The following is a 25,717-nucleotide window of genomic DNA, read 5'->3' on the forward strand; positions in this document are numbered from 1 at the left end:
TCTCCTGGTTTGCAATTAAGATCCAATATATTTTATGAGTGCATATTTTTAACAATTGTTGCATTATTGGGAACCGCCCTGAAATCACTTTTTTGATGAAAGGTGGCATATAAATATTTTAGATAAGATAAAAATAAAATAGTCAGCAGACTCCTCCCTTGGTGTTGGTTATCTTGTCCCATTCCATAGCTCCTCCCAGTCTGGATAAGTTTTCTTTCATTCCCTTCCCTCAAATGCTTCTTCATCAGCATAGCAAAATTGCTGCAGGAACCCCCTTTTTGTCCGTCACGGTGTCATGTGAAATTCATGCGCCATAAACGCTAAATACCTGGATGCACGTCCTGCGACTTTTGTCCTCTGGAAAAGCTTTTCACTGAATGAAGTTCTATAGCTTAATGGCCTCCGTCTGAATTCGTATTTCATGTACATCAAAACCCAAATATGGAGGTAGGAAGCAGTAAAGGTTGACAGGAAAGGACAGTGAAGTCATTAGTATAGTAGGCAGAAAGTAGTAAGAGGATAGTTCTAACAGGGTTAAAAGACAACATGCTTAATGGTCAAGCTGTGGATTGCATTATTATTTTTAGTTTTCTGAAAATGCAAGAATTGGAGGATTTTGAGAAATAAGACTTGAAAAAGGCACATTGCAAACAGATTCTAGTACAGTACCTTTCCAAATGCTAATTCTTATGTCAATTACAAAACATCCGGATATATTTAAAGGGTAGTTAATGTTGAGCCAAACTCTAAGTCCATTCATTTAAGTCAACCTCGGCTTTGCACTTACCCGTGATACATGGACAAATCACAGTCCAATGTCAGATATGGACAACCAAGAAAGTCTGTGCATGTTTGCCCATATCAAATATCTGATTTCTTGGGTGAGCTTCCGAGTCATTTACTACCAAAATTTTAAAACGAGTCTTTACACCAAATGCAGCCAGGGAGAACACATACAAAGATTCACCTACTGTTGTGATCCATAGGCTAAATACCTGTTCTTCTGTTCTTGTTGCAGCAGCTGGGCAGCTATTTTCCTTAGGTCAGTTACTTCCTTAAATTCATCATCTTCCTCTGCCAATACATGTTCTTTCTGAACCCTAAAGTAATAACGCAAATATTTCTGTCTTCTGTAAGGGACGTGGTCATGCAAGGACAACACAGAAGCTGGAAAAGAACTAAGAGACCCTCCTCTAACAGACACCCATATTTCCCACCCCAGAACCCCAAGGTAGCATTGCCAGGGGACCCACCTCTTCTCATCTGCCCAGTCTTCGTTTTGCTCTGCTTTCTGAGACTTCTCAATCTGCTTCCCTCGTTCCTTACACATCAAGAATATAAAGGGGATGAGTGGGAAGAAAGAATGCTGAGGTCACATGGCTGAACTTTACAACTGGAAAGACTAGATTGCTAATATATGTGAGATGTAACTACCTTAATATAAGAGATTGATGACGCAGTTTGTACATCTCCTTGGTCACAAGAAGCCACATCCTCTGAGCAGGGATCAAGGTAATCACACACTTCTGGGTCTAGTTATCAGGAACGAAGATAGCAGAGAAGAAATGATATATTTTTAATTAAGTTTAGAAACCCATCCAATCCCAAGGCTCTGAGCAAGAAACATTCTTCTTGTTTTAGCCATGCTCCCAACTCCCTCCTTCCCACAACAGCCAAACCTGTGGTTGTCACAAGGAAGGACTAAAACCCAAGGGCAAAACGTTGCAAAGCCAAAGAGAGCTTGTGCAGCCATCCTCTTTTACTCTGGCACCAAATGTCTGATCAGCACAACGACTGGGCACTCACAGCGGTGTATCTAATGCTAGTCTCAACAGGCAGCGCTAAACCATAGTTTAGCACCACAAGAATGAGCTTGGCTCGCATACTTCCCCTTCCCCCTGCCACAGCCTCAAGAGGCCTGGAAGCATTCACTTCTGTTTTGAATCTAGCCACTGTTTGCCTTTACCCCTAAAGAAAAAACATTCTTTTGCTATCTCAACAGCTAGAGATTAGGATGTACCTTTATGCAATTCGTGTTTGTTTGCTAGTAACTGATTGTCGTTTCTGAGCGTCTGCTCCCTTGTTGATTCTGATACCTGAGAGTGAAGGCTGATTGTGTCATCATCAGATGGCTGAAAAAAGCAGTTAAGAGCATAACCTGCATATTCCACTTGTCCTGCTAAAATAATCTTCTGAAATATCAGCAACAGAAACCAGCAAAATAAAGTTCTTGCTGTGACAAGCCTCTATGTAGAGCATTTCCCATACACTGAGAAAGGAGAGGATTCACTTTACATTTTGTGAATCACCCAATAGATGAATTAAGAAACTCACTTATATCGTAATTACCTAATGCCAAAAGCATAGACAGAAATCCTGCAGCCTGTTCTAGTTCTGCTAACACACAAAAAGCAATACTTCAGAGTGATTTTATTTTAGCACCAACTAGTTTGTAAGGCATGGATTTAATGTCAGGTTACCTAGTAGATGGATTGTTCTGCGGGTTGAACAAAGAATGGTAAGAACAATGCTTCAGAATGCTATTAAGGGTAAAGTATATAGCAAAGCATATAAGCTGTTATTGTACTTCAAAGCAATTTTTAAAATGTATTTGATGGAATAGGTACTGTGGCCAAACTAAGATTTCCCAGACGACGTAAGCACCCAAAACAGAAAAGGAAAGGAACCTGCACAAAAAGGGAGAGAAAAAACCATGTGCCTCTTCTACCTCTTTCCTTTTGAGCAATTTAAAAAGGGCAGACTTACTTCTGTTGTGGATAATCTTTTATCCCCATTATCACTACCAATGCCGGAGTCTGGGCCGTGGTTTTTATTCGGATAAAAATCTTCCATACTGCAATAAAGAAGAACCTTATTGTGACAAATACTGTGAGGCAGATTTCAGGTTTTTGAATGATTTAACGCCGTCCCCCTATACAGCAAGATACTTCTTTTGAAGATGCATTATTTGCAGAGATTTTTAGTACTAAAAAGGGAGCTCCCATTAAGATGCTATTGGATATACATAGAACAGAGAGGTAGAAGAGGCTGGCAGTCATGCCTCATCTTCCTGCAAAATGTCTCAGGTTGTTTTGAATCATGGATCATCCACTGGCTTGGTTTGAGTGCAATGCTAAACCAGTTTAGCATTACAGAAATATGCCTGCTCAAGCCTTGGGCAAAAGCACTGCCTCTTCCTACTCTTGGTTTCGGATCTCAACTCGTTTCAATAAACTATGGTTTAAACTAAACAGTTTGTTCCAGTTTGGATGCAACAGCAAACTGTGGTTAGTTTAAACCAAAAAGCATAAACTTCCAATCTCGTCTGGACCAGAGGAAAAGAGGAGTGCTCGCACTAAAGACTCAAAAGAGCTCATTCCCCTAATGCTAATCTATGGCCATTAAATACACAACACACGAGGAAGGGAGCAAGTAGAGGAGGGATTAGTGTGGCAAGAGTAGCCAGGAGGCGTTTAAAAGGCAATTAGGTGACAGATAATTCCTCACAAGATGGAATATTTTCAATGAGCACATCATTGGTATAATGCTTAGATTACTAAGGGAGTGACCTCACACCCTACGGAAAGGAAAGCGGCCTGCACAAGAATGGTAATTGGGAGGATAGCATCTTAAGCCTGCAATAAACTTGACATACAAGTGTTGAAATTATTTCCACAAAACTGAACTCAGAATAAAACTTCGCATGATTTATAAATGTTCATATGCACATTCTGAAATGTGATGGCAACTTTACCTGTCAGTGAGCGGCTGGGATGGGATTCTTTTACCCAGGGACGGCAGATCCAAGGAATCTGGCTTTTTATCCATTCTGAGGCATGCTTGAATGCTGAGGAATTTAAATATGTGTACTTTGCCCTTTAAACATATCTGTTGAAAGACAGATGTGAGAAACACAAATTTAGCCAGAAACCTTTTGGAGCCATTTTCATCCGTTGTTCCCTAACCTTCACCCATATGTCATGCATAAGACAGCAGTTAGTTTAGGCAAACTCACAATGTTGCTTTTTGGGCTGCCCCTGCAGTATAAAGAAATGGTAAGACTGAACAGGACCCAACATATTCATCAACTTCAGTGACAGCTGTAGCTGCCCACCTTTTCTAGGAAAGGAAAGGAAAGGAACCTCTCATGCAAGCACTTGAGTCATTGCTGACTCCTAGAGGAACGCCTGCTTTCGCTGATGTTTTCTTGGCAGACTTGTAGCGGGGTGGTTTGCCATTGCCTTCCCCAGTCACAGTTACCTTGTCCCCAGCTAGCTGGGTACTCATTTTACCAACCTCGGAAGGATGGGAGGCTGAGTCGACCTGAGCCGGCTGCCTGAGAACCAGCTTCCGCTGGGCTCGAACTCAGGCCGTGGGGAGAGTTTTGGCTGCAGTAACTGCTGCTTACCACTCTGCGCCACACGAGGCTCGCCTTTTCTAGATGTATAGAATTAAATTAAAGAATGTGGCAAAAACGTTAAACAGCAACAGAGAGCAGGTTTTCGTGATCTCTTCCGGCAGGCCTACCCAGTTGAATTTTAAGATGCCTTTTTAATAATGTGCTGCTTTTAGTAATGTATTAGTTTCAAATGTTTTAATTAGTTATATGTATTTTATGGTGTTTGCATTTGTGTTGTACCCCGCCTCGATCCAGAGGGAGAGGCGGGTAACTACTACTACTACTATTATTATTATTATTATTATTTCCCCTATATCTTTAGTGACTTGGGAATAATCAAAGAATAATCAAAGAGAGCTTCGGCTATTGGGCGCTATAAAAATGTAATAAATAAATAAATAAATAAATAAATAAATAAAGCCATGCCAGAATATGAGCAGTTGATCGTTCTGAAATTACGCGGACACGCCTGCCCTCCAGCCATTTTCCTACATTCATATTAAACTAACACTGAGAAGCAATCAAACACAAAAGGCACTTCCATAAATAGATTTTAGTCAAGAACAGCCTATATCCTTACTCCACAGGTGGCTGAGTGAACACGTAAACCCCTCCCCACTTCTAAATGGAAGAAAATGGAAAGATTTTATCAAACCTGTGCCGGTGGTATCTGCATTGGATTATTATCCAAAATTATTACTTGCAACTGACGCAGCTTCCGGTAACAGACTGGTATCTCTGTGATTTTATTACAAGAGAAGTCCAGCTTGACCAAGGGAAGATCTCCTAATTCTGTTAGTGGGTAAGAAAGAAAGAAAAATGAGACTCAGACATCACAAAAGATTTGCACTGTTTAAATAAATCAATGAGGAAGCTGGAAGAAGGCGGGGGATATGAACTCACCATCAGGTAGCATGTGGAGATTATTTCTTCTTAAATTTAATTCTTTCAGTGATTGCAGTTTTCCTATTTGCTGGGGAAGGACCTGGATCTCATTGCAGCTAATATCCTATGTTAAGAGGCAAGGAGTCAGAATGCCAAACAGCTCAACTGAAATATTAAGCAGCAGCTATGGAAGACAATGGGCTGAAGCAAGCAGACATGCTGTGACAAGTTATAAAGCCTGTCTTTTAAACAGAAGGCTCAGGTGGATTGTAGCATCCCTGATTGTAATCCAAAAGGAAAAGGAGATGGTGTCCTAAAATAGGACAGATGTCTTTTTGTCTTTGCTTTTCAACAAGACATATATTTGAGACTGGAATAGAGATGAGAGATCAGAATGCTCCTTACATAGAAACACACTGCCACTGTGAGAGAGGGGAGATGACAGCAGATGGATATATAGTAGGCTGGGGCAAGTCTCCATCTAAGTCTGCAAGGTTCCTATGAATCTTGACAGCAAAGTACATCACTGTCAAGGGCTTCACAGTTCAGAAGATTCCCCTCTTTTGAAAAATATGTGGTCAATCAAATTAAAAAGTTCTGCTCCTTGTAGAAGCGAGGTTTCCTTATGATGAATAATGCACATGAAATCCACAAATGCATTTTTTATAGGGAGACTTGAGTATGTGTACAAGCGATAATCCAAGTTAGATTTCATGATAAATTCCACCCATAGAAGAAAACCCAAATAGCACTACATTCACAAAATATGTTAGATTTTTGTTTTAATCTCAAGATACTTCCAGCAAACATTAAACCAAAACAAACATTTTTAAACATCGGACGAATGAATCAAATGCCCTATATGTCACTATCATTGAATGAATATGCACTACAACATTATTCAAATGATAAACAAGGGTGGGTTGAAAGTAGATCAGGATTTACTGCTATATCCAAAAGGGTGTCTTATTTTTTATAGTTTAACAACAGCAATAAAAAGGTGGGAATCTCTACCTATAAAGCAGAAAGTATGTGTGTGTCACGTATGTCCCTAAATGTTTACCCGCTTCGACATATGGTTTAATGCTGTTTACCCAGGCAGGACTTTGTGTACATGGATCAGAAAAAAATCTAAAAACATGAATTTTGGGGGTTTAAGTATTTTTAAAGAATTTAATAAAAAACTAAGTTTTCATCTACAACTCCCAGCATGCCTTGGGCAGAACTCACAGCACGCCTCGGGTGGGAGGCCAGACTCACTGGCCTTTGGCGGCCATTGTGATTCCTAAGCTCAGTCTCAAGCAGTCAACCCAATTCCACATAAAAGGAAACAACCCACATAAATGGGCTGCATCCGTTTGCGGTGCCTCCTCCCACCTGCCACGCATGCTTTTAAATTCACAACTAGATACAACAGTGTGTCTTTGAGAGGCCAAACTCTGCTCCCCTCCCCACTGCTGCAGCCCCATTCTATCTTTGCAGCTTCTCCAACTGCTTGAGCTTCTTGGAAAGACTTCCTCAGGCCTTCCTCCCTTGGGGCTTTCCAATGGTGTTGCCCACTGAGGGCCTGAAAGCTGCATTGGATTATTGCACTTTTGGTTTTGCTTTGTTGTTGTTAAAAGGATTTTTAATAGCAACAACAACTCTTCTCTCAGCTTTCAGGTCATAGAATCATAGAATAGCAGAGTTGGAAGGGGCCTACAAGGCCATCGAGTCCAACCCCCTGCTCAATGTAGGAATCCATCCTAAAGCATCCCTGACAGATGGTTGTCCAGCTGCCTCTTGAAGGCCTCTAGTGTGGGAGAGCCCACAACCTCCCTAGGTAACTGATTCTATTGTTGTACTGCTCTAACAGTCAGGAAGTTTTTCCTGATGTCCAGCCGGAATCTGGCTTCCTTTAACTTGAGCCCATTATTCCGTGTCCTGCACTCTGGGAGGATCGAGAAGAGATCCTGGCCCTCCTCTGTGTGACAACCTTTGAAGTATTTGAAGAGTGCTCTCATGTCTCCCCTCAATCTTCTCTTCTCCAGGCTAAACATGCCCAGTTCTTTCAGTCTCTCTTCATAGGGCTTTGTTTCCAGACCCCTGATCATCCTGGTTGCCCTCCTCTGAACACGCTCCATCTTGTCTGCGTCCTTCTTGAATTGTGGAGCCCAGAACTGGACGCAATACTCTAGATGAGGCCTGACCAGGGCCGAATAGAGAGGAACCAGTACCTCACGTGATTTGGAAGCTATACTTCTATTAATGCAGCCCAAAATAGCATTTGCCTTTCTTGCAGCCATATCGCACTGTTGGCTCATATTCAGCTTATGATCTACAACAATTCCAAAATCCTTCTCGTTTGTAGTATTGCTGAGCCAAGTATCCCCCATCTTGTAACTGTGTACTCAGTACAAGGTACTCAGTATTGGAAAGCCCCAAAGGAGAAAAACCTGGCTGAGTCCTCCAAGGGGCTTTCCAAGGAGCTTAAGCAGCTGGAGAGGTTGCAAAGACAGAACAGGATAAAATGGTAAAGGTGGGAGCACACCCACACACCCACACACCTCTGCCATTCCTTACAGTAAGCACTGAACTCCTGCACCCGGAGAAACTTCTCCGAAATTCTCTCCCCTTCCCACAATTTTCAGGTGCAATTTCTATTTGCCCCTGCTCCCTCCCCCACTCCCTAAAGAAGGTCTGAAAATAAATAGAAGGGAAAATTTAGCACAATGCTAATCAACACCATAAAATGTAACACAATAAAATATAATATGCAAGTTTACTACAGTATAAAATAAAAAATACCAAAATAAAACCTAGCAGCAGTGCAAAGATTTAAAATACTATAACAGGTTTTTTATAATAATAATAATAATAATAATAATAATAATAATAATAAGAAGAAGAAGAAGAAGAAGAAGAAGAAGAAGAAGAAGAAGAAGAAATAGAAAGATGACTCAAGTTCTGGAATCAAAACCAATTCCTGGGTTGAGCTTGTACTCAGACACATCCTGTTCCTTAGTTTAATGTCCTTCACCATGAATGCCAATTGTCTTCATAGAAAGGGAGGGTAAAAATCAAATCAAATCAATAAATTCAACCATTCCCAAGCCACTATTTAGTACCTGATGGAACTCAGGGTTCTGGTAAAAAAATAATATAAGGATTTCTAGCTTTTATAGAGCCAGTGGGCACATTAAAAAAATTTGAGAAACGGTCATGGGCACAGTTACCAAATGGCTGCTGGGGGCGCAAGGGCACTCACCAAATGGTGGCTGAATACATGGCAGGAACAGAGTCTGAGCACCAAAACACAAAGCCTCTCTTTCAAACCCAATTTTCTGCTACAACAGAACACATCTATTGTTGAAGGCAAGCACTCTCTCACCCAAATCTCTCCCTCGGCCAGCAGCAACTCGCTGCTCCCAACCAAAAACTCATTCTCTTCCTCTTCCAAATTCTCCTTCCCTCTCACTTCCATGAGAGACAGGCTACAGCTGCTCAGTGGTGCATAAAAGATACTTTTACTTTCCCCCCAAAAGCTCTATTTCCTCTCCCTCCTCCATTTGGAACCATCACCACCACCACACACCCTTACCTAGCTTCTATCCACCGGTAAGTGTGGCTTATCTCAGTCACCAGTGCTCATGTCACCTATTCCTCTTTAGACCTGCTGCCAGCTAATCCCAAGGCCTGCTGCTACCCAACCACAATAGAATTGTGTAGAAGTAGTAGTAGTGAAAGGTTCAGTGAGGGATAATAACCAGAAAGAAAACTGGTACAGGGAAATAGGAGGCCATTAAAAACACACCAATGGGACCTAGTTCAGAAGAGCAGATAGCCCGGAGGACACCATGATGTGCCTCAATGGGAGCAACTAGTAGACCTAGCCAACCTAACATCTGCCCATCCCTGTCATAGGATGCTTAAATATCTTATGTTGGGGAACATGGTTGGGAGGGTGCTATTGCACTCATGTCCTGCTTGTGGGTTCCTGTTCAACAGAAACTGTGTGAACAGAATGCTGGACTTGATGGACCCTTGGTCTGATCCAGCATGGCTCCTCTTACGTTCTTAAATATGAAAGGGTTCGTTTTAACAGCTTTCTATAGGTTGTTGTTGGGCTTCCTACTGATTGAGGGTTAAAGAATTAGCTATAAAGGCTAAGTGGAGAGAATGATTATGCAGTGATACTCACCAATTCCATTAAGTCTCTCGACTTTCCAATTTCTTCAGGAATGGACACAAGCTTATTATTGCTGACAACCAAAACTTTAAGTGGCAGATCAAACAGGTATTTTGGCAAGGTTGATAAAAGATTTCGACTAGAAAGATGAAATAAATTATGTAGTTAGCATCTGGCAGCTGTTAATGCTCACACTTTGAAATACACACGCGACTTCAAACCATTATATGTTCACCTGAATGGATGGTATTGTTAGTTTAGTATAAATTCCATTGAAGTAGTTCATTGATCACAGCTATTAACGTAATAAAATGTCTTATGGCATTATTGCAGTTTAGATCATACACATATATTAAAAGCAAAAAGCTCAAAATCTAGTTATAGCTTGCAATTTTATTTCACCCACCTATCCTGAATTTGGGGAGGGGGGGGAGAAGAGCTCTCGTGAGGAGAGCACACATACCTGATCTAGAAAATTTACTCAGCACAGAACAGCTTTCTTTACATTTACATTTGTAACGATGGTTTCCCACAAAACCAGATAGTATATGCTGACATAAAAACCTGAATGCTTAACAAGATGGCATCGTATTTTAGATATAAAATCCTTCATTTTATTTCCTTTAAGGGAAAACATGTTATGTGGAGGGCAAGAGAGAGTTTTGTGAGTGCACTGAGTTTGAGGAGTAGCTTATAAAACCACTACGTTTTAAGAACCCCACAGTATCCAAGAACAGGTCACAGATAAATGATCCTGATAAAGGAAATTGCGTTGCCACTTTGATTATTCTACAAGACATCTTGAGATGTAGGAGGGTCAATATCCAAAAGTATCCTGAAGCACTCTAGGTGCTTATTTCTCAAAATTATCCAAAGGAGACTTCACAAGCTCCCATGATAGTCTAGTCTATTACGGGGCTGATCCGAGGAGGTAGGAAACGTTTCCTAATCTTAATCCGAAATGAATATCTTTATCTTTTAAACCCATAGTTCTGTCCTCCAAAAACAAAATGAACCAATGCTTGTTCTCCCTGGATCATTTTATGAAGCTGAGGACAGTTGTGGCCTCCTATAATCTTCTCTCATAGCCAGTTCCCTCTGTCTTTTCTCCTCTCATGCCCATTTATCACCACTGCAGCTCTCTTTTGTAGCCTTTTCCAGTTTTAAGGCTAAGGATCTGCAAGTTGTGGAAAAGTCCCCTGTAACAAGAGGTCAGCTCTTCCACTACGATCACTAATCTTTCAAAATTCAACTTAATTTAAACAATTTCTCACAAAACTAATGTGCAGAATTAGCAGGAGAATGCCTTTCTCAGGGATGCAAATAGGGTTAAGGAGTAAGTATAGCTGACAAGCTAATTACAGATAACAGTCACTCAGTTTCACCAGTTTACAAAAGACAGTTATGAAGAGACAAATTTGAGAAAGCCGATAGAGTAGCTGCCAATACCACAACACCAAAGGGTCACTTCATAGAGAGTGTTCCCTGTAATGGTACTCTCTGGAGTAGGAGGGAAAATGTACACCCATCATGAAGGATTATCACATGTCCATTTTACTCTGTATATGCCAAGAGACACACTTACACATTTTTCCACATACAATACTTGTTTGGTACACCCATGTAGGAAAAGCATTATGTGTAAAGTTGCCCATATACTACTCCAAGCAAAAAATAAATAAAAAATGGTGTACACCTAAGGTAGCAGACACAACACACACACAGCATGCCAATGTTCCTTCCTTTCAGAAAACATAAGTTCTTTTACGTTGTAGTTGATCCAGCCATTTTTCCACAGGCATGCAACATCAGCAATGCTTTCCGTATTAGTTTAATTCCTAGAAGCTGAAACTGAGTTAATTTCAAAACTTTACCTTTGTATCTCAAACATCAAAATCTGAAAAAGGAATATCAGGGACAAAATTAGACTTCCTTCCAGTTTTACCTTTTGGCAGTCTCTGTGATATACAGACTGGGGGAAAAAACCATTCTTCAGTCAACAGTTCTCCACAGGCAGATGGGATAACTGAAGTTCTGATGAGATGGAAGTCTACCTCTGATGCCAAGCAATTATGTGTAGGCGGCAGGGAAAGATTACCCACCTGATATTTAGATATGTTAACATCTGCAGATTTCTAATTGCTTCAGGGATTGATTTGATGCAGTTGTGATACAAATTCAACGTCTCAAGTGGTGCAAACTGCCATACATCAGGAGGAATTTCAGTAAATCTGTTCTTGGAAAGATCTAAAAATGGAAGGAAGAAAGAAAAAACATATTTCCAGGGCTCAGTCTTCTACTTAGAGAGGTGTATAAGTAGTGCGCTATTCTTGAAAAATGACTATATCTTTAGCATAATTTTCTAACAGATTGATTGTATAAGATAAGCTAGAGTTAGATTAAAAAATAAAAGCAAATGAGCATCTGGAATCTGTGTGGATGGGAGTCCCCTTGTGTCCATTTCAAGTTCTGAGAATGGGTGCTGTTCCACCAGTATTTAGAACACATGATGACAGCAGAAGAGAGTGCTGAGAATGGGCTTCCCATGACCTTGCCCTATGTTCTTGGAGGAAAAGGGGAGCCACTGCCCCCTTCCCCAGTCACCCAACCTTCTCCATAGCTCCTGCAATAATCATTTTAAAATAGTAGCAGTTGTTCATTCCAGTAGTAGCTGATCTCTCCTGACGAGAAGGCATCTACCACCTCAAAACTCACTTTTCCCCATGAAGCCTTTGGATCAGCCTCTTAAACTTCCTCTTGAACTGAAGTGAAGCCCAAGTATAAGTAAACACAGGTATTACCAATGCCTCCCCTGCTTTTCTTTCCACCCCTTGTTACCTGTATCCCTCTCTCAACCCACCCCAGCTGTTGCTGTAAGCTCCTTGCAGCAGGTAGTTATTGTTGGTTATAAAACTCTGTAACGCATTGTATACGTTGGTGACACTGTATACATAATACCCAGTATTATGAAGACATTCTACTACTATTGCTGAGAACAGATGTATTAGCGATCAGTTCAATTGTTATTTATTACGGTCACAGACCAGCAAAATCAATACAAAACATGCAAAGGATAGATAAAAAGTGACATAAAAACAAAATACAACTTGGTGATGTTCCTTCTCCCAGGAGGATTGCAATGTTGTTTTTCTAATTTGCATTAAGGGTTAGAGATCCTTTCTAACCCTTAGAAACTTAGAGATCCTTTCAGTAATATGGGGGGACCATGTGCCAATGAAGCTAGACTAAGAAATGCCCACACTGTCTATGGAGAAACTCAGCTGTTCATAGTCTTTAAAATGATCCTTTTCAATTTGCAAATATTTCTTCTATATGTCTTCTGATTTAACAAACTTTTTCAAAAGGGGGGGAGAGAGTGAGAACTATGGGATCTAGCACAGCTGAATACTAACTTTCAGATGCCAGATAAAGAACACTGAATCTTTGGCTTCATCCCTTTGTGCTTTCTACTGTCACATAAACAGATTAAAGCAAAAGGAAGTCCAAAAAGCTGATTAATATGTCCCATGGTCACATCTTTCCTTCCCTGTCTCTATTCCATTACTCCTACTTCATTCCTCCAGAAAAAAGGGAAAATCGGTACTTTTTGTCTCACATAGAAACAAATCATTGCCATGTGAAGATTTAAAGAGCATCTGCAAGAGCCTATGTGATAAAATGACATGCCACACAATAATCTCCCAATTAAAGTGTAATCCCCAGAGGTGTTAACCATCGAATTTGATAAAGCTTAATGCTTATGATAGTTATTTTATTTACTTCCACAACATATAGGCTATGCTTCAGCATTACTGCTCCCTAGGGAACCTAAGAACAGATAAAAACTATTTTCAATATTATTTAAAATAATCATAACCAAGAAAACCATAACTAAGGCAAACAAACGCAGCAGCAGTAAAAAGTATAATGTCACAACAGAAGGATAAAACCTAAAGAACATAGTCAGGTTTTAAAATGCCCAAGAGAATAAAAAGGGTCTTCAACTGGCACCAAAATCTCCCTTCCTGGAGAGGCCATTCCAGAGGCAGGGAGCCATGACTGAAAACTCCCTTTCTGAGTCACCACACACCTAATTTCTAAGGTGAAGGTTGTCTGGAGAACCTCCAATGATGATCTATGCTGGCAGGTTAATATGGAAGACTATATTTTATTATTGTTATTTTATACATTGTTTATGTTCTTAGTTGAACTTTGTATTATTTTTGGCAAAGTGCTTTGAATGGTCTTCAGAAAAACAAGATATAAATAATATTAACAGAAGCTCAGAGAACATACACAAAAGAAGATGAAACATACAAAAAGGCCAAGGGGATGCCAGCATGGTTCTGGTGGGTGCTAGGGAGTACTTAGTAGGGGCTTATAAAAATATACATGACATAGAGAAATAATTAAGGACATAAGAACAAAAGAAGAGCCATGCTGGATCAGACCAAGGGTCCATCTAATCCAGAACTCTGTTCACACAGTGGCCAACCAGGAACCCACAAGCAGGACATGAGTGTAACACCACCCTTTCGCCCATGTTCCCCAGCAACTGGGGATACTGCCTCTGATACTGGAGGTATCACATAGCCATCAGGACTAGTAGCCTTCTCCTCCAGGAATTTATACAACCCCCTTTTAAAGCCATCCAAATTGGTGACCATCACTACATCTTGTGGTAGGGCATTTCATAGTTTAACTATGCGCTGTGTGAATTCTCCTTCTATGGCCTTAGCTAGACTTAAGGTTTATCCCGGGATCATCCCTGCCTGCTCCCAGGATCCCCTGTGTGTCATTTACATGAACAGGGATGACCCTGGGATGATCCCGGGATAAACCTTAGGTCTAGCTAAGGCCTGAATCTCACAACACTAGAATCAGGGTCACCCCATAAAAATGTATAGGCAGTAGATTTTGGGGTGGGTGGGTAGGCTGACACTTTTATGCCCTGCTTGTGTGCTTATTGCTTACTGTTTATTAAATTAAATCTTAATTAAAACATAAAAACAAATCAATTAAGAATACAATTAAAGACTCAGCAATATAAAGAAAATGACATAATGCACATATCATAAACCTGTTCAGCAGCAAACAGCTTACATGTCTGAATAAAAATGTCTCCGGCTGCTGGCAGAGGGACAATAATGAGAGTCAGCCTAGCCGTTTTGGCAGAGAGTTCCAGCACTTGGAAACGGCCGCTGAGAATGACCTCTCACACATCCCCAACCAAATGTCCCTCTGATGGTGGTGGGATGGAGGAAAGGGCCTCCCCTGAAGATCGTAAAATGTGGGCAGGCTCAGATGGGAGAAGGCAGCCTTTCAGATAGTCTGGTCCCAAATCATATAGAGCTTTAGAGTGACTGTAGCTGTCTGAGGCAGGATGCTGAACTAAATCCAGCAAGTCTCTTCTTATATTCTTGGACTACATAGCCCACATTTGTAGTAAAAGGACTGCAGCAGGTGGACTGAGAACTAGCCTATACTGTGCCAGGCATAGAATTATAACTAAGATGTTGTAAAGGTGTTATAAGGTCATTTGGGCACAATTAAAGGCCTGGTGATAGCACTGCAATCAATCTGCATTGCAGTCAGCCACACTGTTAATTACTTTCTTCACTGAATGTCAAGCAGCTTGACAAAGCAGCTTCTTAACCCACTGACTCTAGAAAAATCCAGCACAAATTACATCAAACATTTCCAAATACCTGCTGCAATGCCACACACTGTCAAGTATTTCTATCTCTAAATATCTGGTCTGTTTTTCAGATAAAGTATGCGACTCTTTCCCCTTCTCCAATGATCTAAAGAGTGAGCAATGTGCTTACACCATCCCTGCACATACACCAATGCACTCCCGGACACCTTTCTTAGTGAGCAATAAGGTGCCCTACCCGTCCCACTTTTTTATAATTATTATCACATTTTCTTACTGGCAGCTGGGATCATTGTGAAATAGGTTTCTGCTGATGCTGAAAACTGTTGGTTCAAAGAAGTTAGTGTGTTGGGCTCAGATGCCACCTCTGCCTTGTACTCAGTCTTTTGGGCATGTTACTTGCCCTTTGCCATGCTTCCCATAGCAACCATTTAGTTGTGGCACCCAGAAAAGTTTCTCAAATTAACAAATGTGCCCACAGCCCCCAAAGGGTGCCTACTCCTATATATGCAGTCAGAGCAGCAAACGGAAGAAGTGCAGAACTCTGTAAAATAGTCCTGCCTTCCCACCTCTCTTTAATCCGGATTTTTTTTAGGAACAGAGGTTGCCATTCTCATGCTGGACATTTGTCATAAAAGCATCAGCAGCTAATTCCAAAACATCTGTAACTGGAAAACACTTTCCTCAATACTCACTTGCATGGAACCCTTTGAGTTTCTTAACCTGGCCTTCCACCACAAATCCAAATTCCTTAGCTGAAGAAGCCACCTCAAAGTCATTCCTGGCAGCAGTTAATGCAAAATTACTTAATCCCTGGAGTTCTACCACCTTAGTGTCACTTGGAGACAAAAGTGTTCAGGCACATATAATTTTGCATTCCTCATTATAGGAACAGCCTCACAGCTTGTGTGTGCCTGCATACCCCTCAGGGACTGCTTTTGTGCCTGGAGCATTCATGAATGCATTCATGAACACAAGCAGGAAACAATGCTTTGCCTACCCACACCTCTTATTTTGCTCAATGAAACAAATCCATGGAACACACACACACACACACACACAAAAAGGGTGGGGGAGGAAAGCACATATAGCCAAACACAAGCTTTTAGTGCAAACTCTTAGGTTTACAATAGAAAGCTCTGTAGCTCAAATGGCAGAACTGCTGCACATCAGTGAAATGCACTCCCTGGATTCAAAGGGATTTGGAGTTTCCTAGCATATGCAAAAAATGGAATCGTGTCAAAGATGTTCTGTCAAATCCCAAGCCCTATTAACTTCAGTGGCTTCTCATTCAAACTGCAAAGTTCAGATGCATTTCTTTGTGTGTTGCCAAAGCCATAAATCACCAAGATTAGATTAAAAAATCCATTTAGGTTTAATACTCAGGAGCTGAAGAGCAGCAAGAAATAATCTGGTACCAATAATGTAACTAAATTCATGTCTTGAACTATTATAGGAAGAGAAGATCTTGCTACGTTTACAGCACAATCCTGTACATATATACTCAGAAGTAAGACACATTGAATTCAATGGGGTTTATGCCCAGGTAAATAGGTACAGGATCCCAGCCTTAGTAAGCAAACCTAATCGGTTACCTGGGAGTAAGTCCCAGTTAACCTAAAAGGACACTTATGAGAAATCATACATAGGATTGCACTGTTAATAATGGAAATGGACGTTTTAGTCTGTAATAAGGATTTGCAAGCTTTGCACCAATGCAGTGACTGTAAACACACGTTAACTGTTGTTTACAATCTATTCCCAATTCCCAGAACAAATGGTACTTTCACTGTCTTTTTAAGGAAACAGAATAAATGGTATAGCAAGTAGATAGTGGGAGATGCTTTGCTATGCTCCTAGGTTTGCCCAACTGCTGTAGAGCTAGGCGGCAAGCTGCCCTCACTCCTGCCCTTGCTAAAAATGACAACATAATTAAATAAAAAAGGATATGGAGCTATGCACACAGCTGAATGCTTATAATATTGAATAATATTTCACCAGTGTCAAATAATAAGCAGTCAATTGACCAGTGTGCCACCCATTTGGCATTCTCTGCTGCTGGGACAAATCAGAGCTATGGGCCTTAGCTAGACCTAAGGATTATCCCAGGCAAATGGAGTCCCTGACTGCTTCCGGTATCCCCTGTGTGTCATTTGGATGTACAGGGATGATCCCAGGACGATCCTGGGATATAGGCCTGGTCTAGCCATGGCCATAGTTGCTTCAAAAATCAACAAACCAAATCTTATCAGTACTGGAGAAGATCCAGCTCTGTCAACAAATCCCAACTCAGTATTATTAGCTTCCTTTGTCTATCATTCTTAAAAGATATAGAGAGGAAGGAAAAGTTTTCTTTCAAGGTCCCTTTCCACCCATTCTGGCACATCTGTGCAGCATACATATAATACCCTTCAATCTGAATTGCACCAATCAAGCAGAAGCTTTGTAAACTGATCACATCTGTATGCCGCCCTGAGATCTTATTGATATAGGGAGGGATATAAATGTTTTAAATAAATAAATAAAATATCTTCTAGACCCTAACCCTACCAGAGTTTTAAAAACCTACTTAATCTGAACATTGTATACATTTGTAAATAAAAGTAAAACTCATAAAATGAAGTTTCTGGGCTCACAAGCAAATAACCACGTGTTACTGAATTCTACATTATTTTAAAGCTTGGCTATGTGCCAAGTCAGTATAACACATATGTTTAGCCTAGAAATGCAACCTGACAATTCTTATCACAGTTAAACTACCACTTTGGCATTACTTGTTTTTGATCTCACACAAGTCACCCATCAGTTGGAGCAAACACAGAGGGGTGAGCTGAGGTGATATTTTATATACTTTCAAAATTAAGCCTATTTTTTCACTCTTCCATAATGGGTAAAAAAAATGTTCTGGCAAGCAGACTAATTAATCTATTTGTTTAGTTCAACAACACAAAAGCCCGACACAAGACTGTGCAAGGTTGATTTCTGTTCCAAATCTGGGAAAAGAGGCACGAGCCATTACAGGGAGCTACCTGTCATTTCCAGAATCTGACATTTTAGCTGTAAACAAATATCATTCTAAACATAGGGCAACTTGTTGCTGAAGGAATACATGAGTTGAATTTTAAACCTGTGGCATGAATGGATTCCTCTGTTTGAGGAATTACTAAATTAAGGCTGTTTCTTCCTCATTATGTCTTCTTCTTCTTCTTCTTCTTCTTCTATTTTTGCACAAGAACAGCAGGATCTTGAATACTGATCAGTTATAGATGCCTCATTTCTTTACATATTTATTACATTTTTATACTGCCCAATAGGCAGTTTACAAATAAAACCATAAAGTACACAAATCAAAACATAATATAAAGCTTTAAAAGTTTAAAAATACCATGTACACCCAACATAAACCCAGCAGCAGTTACAGCCCAGAGAAAGCCTGTGAAGAAATATGTGTTTTTAGGAGGTGTTTAAAGGATGTTAAATTTCCAGCCTCCCGAACCACAAGAGGGAGAGTTTTTCCAGATCATGGGTGCCGCTACGTAGAAGGCCCTATTATGACTTCAGTTTGGCTTGTAGACACCCGTCATTTTCACAGCACTCAACTGCAATGTTAGTGTATATTAATCTACTTCCAAAGTACAGAATTTATCTTTCCTTGTTGCTAAGGTCTGGGGTGTGTGTGTGTGTGTGTGTGTGTGTGTGTGTGTGAGAGAGAGAGAGAGAGAGAGAGAGAGAGAGAGAGAAAGAAGGGTAGAAACTAGAATGTATGCGCCATGTCAGGATTGTGACTAATCTCAGAAAAAAGAGGCTCACAGGTCATATTTCTGCATTGTTTTAGGCTTCTTTGTTAATCTTTGCATTTACTATCACTGTTAGCATAAGAGGAATACAATGCAACAAAGTATAATAAAAATAAATCCCTTACCACTAAAAATAAAAGTTTGGTCCCTACTGGTTTGCTCTCATGGGTTCATATTAAATCTCTTAGATATGTTTTAAAATATGAACAGCAGTATATAAAGCTATATAATAATAATAATAATAATAATAATAATAATAATATCCAAGGTATGTCTACTATGCCCCAGGCACATGCTCTCTCATTCCTATCAGGAAAAAGGAACAGGACTCTCCTAAGCCACAGTCACTCCAACATTTAAGAGCAGAGCTACAACAAACACTCCCTTTTCCTCTTTGAAAAAGCAATACTTGTTAGTCTATACTTGAACAGTGTCAAGAATACAATCGCTAAAATGTGTTTGGTTTTGCTGAGTATGGGATGTTACTCTTGCTGTGAAATTAGGTAAGAGTAAAGTATTGTCACATTTATGAATATATTATCTTTTTCATCCAGAGCAGAGTTATAATATGGTGATCAACACATGCAAAATACCTGAAGGGAGAGAGATTCTCAGAGGCACAATTCTGACAGTCAGAAAGGTCTGAAGGAACATTATAGCTAATGAGGGCCTCAAGTAGGCTGGTGATGGAGCAGTTTAATTTGCCTATGCCCTTAGGTTGAAGGGCCCAACTTCAAGTCTCAACACAGCAGGACTTATCTGATCATAAGCGCCAACAAGGCTCCTTACTAAGGAAAGACACCAGTAAATGAAATTCTATTCAATAGCCGTCACAGCTGCCTCTCTTCACAATTCCTCTCTAGTCAGTATTTCATCAGTATTTCAAACAAGGAGAAAGAATTTAAATAGGAAAACTAAACTTTGGGGCAGGATTGGAGGAGAATGAGAATGAAAGCATTTGAACCATATTGTACCAATTCTGCATCAGCTGCCCTATTAAATTGTTAATTATTTTTATTTATTAGATTTATAAACAGCTTTCCAATAGGTTTCAAAGCAGTGAACATAGCAATATCATACCACCAAAACCACATTAAAATATAACAATAAAACTATACAATAATAAAAATACTAATCAATGATAAAACTGCACACTCTGCTGTGAGCTATAGACCACAGGTGGCTGGGTCACACTTCAGGGAAAGCCTGTGTGAAGAAATGTGTCTTCAAAAGATGTCTAAATGTCTGAACTGTGGGCGTCTGTCTAATGTCAATTGGTAATGCATTCCAGAGGAAGAGTGCTGCAACACTAAACGATCTACTGCAAGTGCTCCTGATTCGAACCTCAGGAGCACGTGGCATCCTCAACAGTGCTTCCTCTGACTGGGCAGAGATAAGGGGTGGGGCGATTTCTAAGACTTCCAAACTCAATTCAAAGTGCCAACATTCTTTGAATGGTTTTGGGGTAAGTTACTTAAAAGACTGTCTAGAACACCCATGTGAAACTGCCTGAGCTCCAAAAATCCTGATCACTTGCCTGCCAAAAGGGGTAGTGATGCTGACCCCATATTTCTGGAACTCCTTTCTCGAAGTTACACAATATTATTATTATCATTATTATTATTTATTTATATAGCACCATCAATGTACAATAGGCTTCCTCCTTTCAGATGGGCCCTAAAAACATCTTTATTTTAGAATGCTTTTAATTACATGGGCAGGTTAACGGTTTTATTGCTGTATGTTGATCTTAGTGCCTGCATTTTTAGACTCAATGATATAATGGTTGGCTTGAAATTAAGGGCACAATTTGTCTCCGCCGCTCCTTCTGCCCTGCATTTTTACTAGAAGGGCCTTTTTGCCTGTCTAGCAAAAGCATCTTGGAGTGAGAGGGAAGGAGGCTATAGAGGCCTCAGGATAGCTTCAATTCTGGCCTCTACATTCTCCTCCACTCCCCCCCGAAATGCCCCTTCCCTCATCATGTGAGAGAAGGGGGGCAGAGCTCAGATTCCCAGCTCTGAAGCTAGAGCACTGTCTCCAACCTAGGATCTGGGAATCCAAAGTTATTGTATGGCCTCTCAGACACTGTGTAAGTACCATGGGATCATTTCCTAAATTATTTTTATTGCTCTTTTTGATTATTTTAAATGTTAATTCTGGTGTTTATATGCCACTTTAGGAAAATATTTGTATTTTGAATGAGGGCACAGAAATCTCCTAGAGGTTCTACATGGAACCTATGGCACAACTGGAGTCTACCTGGAGAACTGCCTTCAGCATGGTGACCCCTTTTCTTTGAAACTCCCTTCCCCTGGAGGTCAGACAGGCACCAACACTATGTTGCTTCTGGTGCCTTCTGAAAACAGTCCTATTCCAGGAAGCATTCCTTAATTGACTAGCCATGTTTTTTTATTTGTATTTTAGCCCTTCTGAGGCACTAATTGTATTTAGTTCTCAGCAGATGCAAATAAATCATGACTAAGAGACTTCACTTTAATTGTTCACAAAGAGGAAGAATAGTCTGAGACACACTGAACAGTCAGAAACATAAATGCAGAACTTTCAAAGCTCTAAGTGGCTTAGGACAAAGATATCTCAAGAATCATTTCCTTCCATATGAACCTGCCCAAGTATTAGACCCTCATCGGATGCCCTTCTGCAGATGCTAAGAGTTAAGAAGTTCTCCTCCTATATGGCCTGAACCTCGCCACCATTCTTCTGGTAGGCCCAGATGGCAGTTTGCTGTGCACGTTAGTTAAATGTTGGTGGCATAGTAGAGCATTTCAAGACTCTCAATCCCATGACTGCCATACAAGGCTCTGAAGAGGCTTGTTTGAGCACATTTCTCCTGGCATGGCACACAGGCCTGGCCTTACTCCAAATAAACAGCAAATGAAAAACCTCCCATGTTTTGTATCCAAAAACATGCAAGTTACACCATTAAAATGCATTTCACCACTTCATTCCACAAGCCCTCTAACCACTGGCCGCCCAAAGTACATTTTGCTCCTTGTGTTTTAAGCAGACGCTGCCCATACATTTAACTTTTTCTCTTTGTAATTATGAATGTTATAAACCATGTCTTAAAAAGAAGCCATGCTCAGGAAACCACCACATTCTATTCTCGTTAAAGAGGCACATGCACAGAACATGAACTTCCTTGGCAGTAGGTCTGCCTGCATAATAAGCTTCAGATGGAGTTTACACATTCTGGCGGATGCTACCTTCAGGCTTTATGCTCCTTTTCAATGAGAAGAAATTCAAGCATATGGAATGCCCTGGAAGAACCCTGAAGAAAGATGCGCACTATTGTCACACTAGAGCATGGTGTCATCTGTTCTCCATTATTGCTCCTGCATAGAAGATAGCCCGGGCAAGGACAAAAAGATAGAAGATAGTCCAGTTCAGAAGTATATCTCTCAGCTCAACAAGCGCTGTGCCCATGCCCACCATTCCTTCCCTCCTCAGCATGCTTCTTTAATTAAACATTGTTTCCTGCTATGACCAAACTGGGAAACTACAGTTACCAGGATTTTAAAACATGGTTTGATGGAGGTGAATGATTCCATCTTTTTCTGATCTTGGTGGCAAAAGTTACCCTAATAACCACGAAGAGAAACAAAGTTAATCAGTACACACCAAAAGGAAATTAATCAGCACACACCAAAAAGGAAAGTCATAAGTGACAACACAAGGTCAGTGCATATGTCTTTGCATATGTAGTGCTCATCTACACCAAACAGGATATTCCACTATGAAAGCGGTATATAAAAGGCAGGAGCCACACTACTGCTTTATAGTGGTATTGAAGTGCACTGCAGGATCTACACTACTGCTTTATAGTGGTACTGAAGTGCACTGACAACTATTGGGGGCCCTGACACATCTACACCAAGCAGGATATAACACCATGAATGTGGTATATGGGCCCCAACAATGGGCCCCAACAGTTGTCAGTGCACTTCAATACCGCTATAAAGCTCTAGTGTGGCTCCTGCCTTTTATATACCGAATATCGTGCTTGGTGTAGATGAGCCCGTAGGCATGTTTAGACAGAAAAAAACTCCTACAACTCCCAGCATTCCCCAGCCAGCATGGAGCTGTAAGACTTTTTTAGCCAACATGGCTGGGGCTGGTGGGAGCTGTAGTAACCATCTGAAGGGATCCAGGTCGGAGCTTAAACCTTTCCTCACTCAAGAGGTATTGAGGCATGACTGATTAGAGTGTCAATTTAAAGCTGGGTAGACCCTGGTTCAAAACCCCAATCAGTCATGAAGCTCACTAGATGACCTTGGGCCAGTCACCTAACCTACGTCGCAGGGTTGTTGTAAAGATAAATGGGTGGTAGAACCATTTATCCCGTGGTGGCCGTTTTATTGCTGTTTTAAAATTAAATGTTAGCCTTCACTTTAAAAAATTGAGCATGGAAAGCCTAAAATACATTATGCAATCTGGTAACTGAAAAGTCACCATTCATATGAATGTCATGTATGAATAGCAGTTAATTGGTTATTAAAACTCTACATTAATGTACATAAGAAAAGTGCAGGCTATAGCTCAGCGGTGTTGAATGTCAGGTCCATGGGCCAAATCCAGCCTCCGATGTTTCCCCAGATGGCCACATCCCCTTCTTCTGCCCGCCCCACATACATCATTCTAAAATCTTGGGATACCTCTGTTAAAGCTTAGTTACTGACAGCAAGAGCTAAATTAAAATATTCTTGCCTGCCTTTCAAGGCAGAAGCCTGCCAAAGGCGGCTTAAAGCAATAAAATATATAAAAGCAGTTAAAATGTTAAAAGAAATAAAGACATGAACACAATAAAATGGCAATAAAACAACAATAAAACCAGCAGTAACAACAAAGGCAATATCAGCAGTTATCCATGCTCTGATAACCTCTCGCTTGGATTACTGCAATGCGTTATATGTGGGGCTGCCTTTGAAAACGGTCCGGAAGCTTCAGCTGGTACAAAATAGGGCAGCCCGTTTACTAACAGGGACTGGCCGGCGAGATCACATTACGCCAGTCCTTTTCCAGCTTCATTGGCTGCCAGTCCAGGTCCGGGCCCGATTCAAAGTGCTGGTATTGACATTTAAAGCCCTAAACGGTTTGGGGCCAGGTTATTTGAAGGAACGCCTCCTCCCATATGTACCTGCCCGGACCTTAAGATCATCTACAGGGGCCCTTCTCCGTGAGCCCCTGCCAAAGGAAGTGAGGCAGGTGGCTACTAGGAGGAGGGCTTTCTCCGCTGTGGCACCCAGGTTGTGGAATGAGCTCCCCAGAGAGGTCTGCCTGGCGCCTACACTGTACTGCTTTCGTTGCCAGCTGAAGACCTTTTTATTCTCTCAGTATTTTAACACTTAATTTTAACTTAAATTTAAATTTTACTGTTTTAACTCTGTATTTTAATCTTATATCAATTTTGCTGCGTGGTTTTATCCTGGTTGTGCTTTTTATATACTGTATTTTGTAATTGTGCTTTTAACCTGTTGGTTGTTTTATTGTGGTTTTAATTTTTGTGAACCGCCCAGAGAGCTTCGGTTATTGGGCGGTATAAAAATGTAATAAATAAATAAATAAATAAATAAATCATTTCAAGAGAAGGCCAAGGTAAAATAATATATTTTCAAGGCATTCTTAAAGCCTGCAATGACAGAGCATGGCAGACCTCGGATGGCAAATTGTTCCAAAGGTGTGGTGTGGCCACCACGGAGAAGGCCCTTGAGTTAAAATACACTAGTATATTTTTTTGCATTTTAGGTATTTTGGTGCCACCACTTGTGCCTTTGGCCCATCCCACCACTGGAATACTTTCAGGATGAAAGAGGTTCAACAGCCCCTGCTGGTCACATGACACAGAAATATTTTCAACAAACATGACCTGTTACCTTGTCAGGCGAAGAATGTATGTTTTCACCTAGCAGCAGAGCAAGAAGAGTTACTTGACCTTTGCCTCTATGGTGTTACAACACTTCCTGAGACCTTGCTTAGCCCCAGGTGTCCTAAGGTACCGTATTTCCTTGATTCTAAGACACACTTTTTTCCCCATATAAACATCTCTAAAAACGGGGTGCGTCTTAGAATCGCGGGTGCGATTATTATTCTTAGAATCAAAGCTTTTTTTCTGTTGGTGGTACTGAAATTAATGTGCGTCTTCAAATCAATGGTGTCTTACAATCGAAGAAATACGGTACTAGTGCCAACACATATTATGGCGATGGTGTTGAGTCAATGAACACCTATGACCGACTTGTCACCCAGTAGCTCTTCTTTCACCCTGATAAATATTGACAGTACTATATAAGTAAATAATAACAATCTCAGTCTGTGCAATATTAATTATCTCTCGTATTGTCTGTTTATAGGAAAGATATATTGAGAAATTACTTTTATTTCATTTTAATTGTACCCTGTTTCTAAGGTAACTAAAGCCAACTCATGCTTGAACATGCACACACAATGGGCAAACAAACCCACCAGTGATGATCACAAAAGATTATACCATGTCTTATCTGAGCTTCATAGAATCATAGAATAGCAGAGTTGGAAAGGGCCTACAAGGCCATCGAGTCCAACCCCCTGCATTGTCTGCTTTAAACAGAGAACTTAACACAGATCCAAAATGTAGCCCACAACAGAGAATAATGAAAAATAAGTACTCAGCAGAGATCACTGGACCATACAACTGTCAGATGGGCAAAAATGCTGCAATCTTGCATTCAGAATGATAAACTAGAATGATATCCTACCCTAAGCCACCATCTCAGTATCCAAGTGAATATAATGGTCACTTTTAAGGAATGGCAAAA

The 25,717-nt window shown here is 40.6% G+C and overlaps 1 protein-coding gene across 1 annotated transcript in view; it reads right to left on the bottom strand.

The window, feature by feature from the left end:
- Window positions 1-25,717, bottom strand: part of LRCH2 (leucine rich repeats and calponin homology domain containing 2) — a 49,778-nt gene that overhangs the window by 21,825 nt on the left and 2,236 nt on the right. The window contains exons 3-12 of the mRNA XM_063142031.1: window positions 11,555-11,699; window positions 9,465-9,591; window positions 5,303-5,408; window positions 5,055-5,191; window positions 3,755-3,888; window positions 2,767-2,854; window positions 2,021-2,132; window positions 1,435-1,532; window positions 1,254-1,321; window positions 996-1,100 (exon numbers count right to left, since the gene is read on the bottom strand). Coding sequence (XP_062998101.1) covers window positions 996-1,100; window positions 1,254-1,321; window positions 1,435-1,532; window positions 2,021-2,132; window positions 2,767-2,854; window positions 3,755-3,888; window positions 5,055-5,191; window positions 5,303-5,408; window positions 9,465-9,591; window positions 11,555-11,699 — 1,120 coding nt within the window. The remainder of the gene's footprint in view (window positions 1-995; window positions 1,101-1,253; window positions 1,322-1,434; window positions 1,533-2,020; window positions 2,133-2,766; window positions 2,855-3,754; window positions 3,889-5,054; window positions 5,192-5,302; window positions 5,409-9,464; window positions 9,592-11,554; window positions 11,700-25,717) is intronic.

The sequence above is a fragment of the Elgaria multicarinata genome, chromosome 15, assembly GCF_023053635.1.
Source record: "Elgaria multicarinata webbii isolate HBS135686 ecotype San Diego chromosome 15, rElgMul1.1.pri, whole genome shotgun sequence".
Taxonomy (NCBI): domain Eukaryota; kingdom Metazoa; phylum Chordata; class Lepidosauria; order Squamata; family Anguidae; genus Elgaria; species Elgaria multicarinata.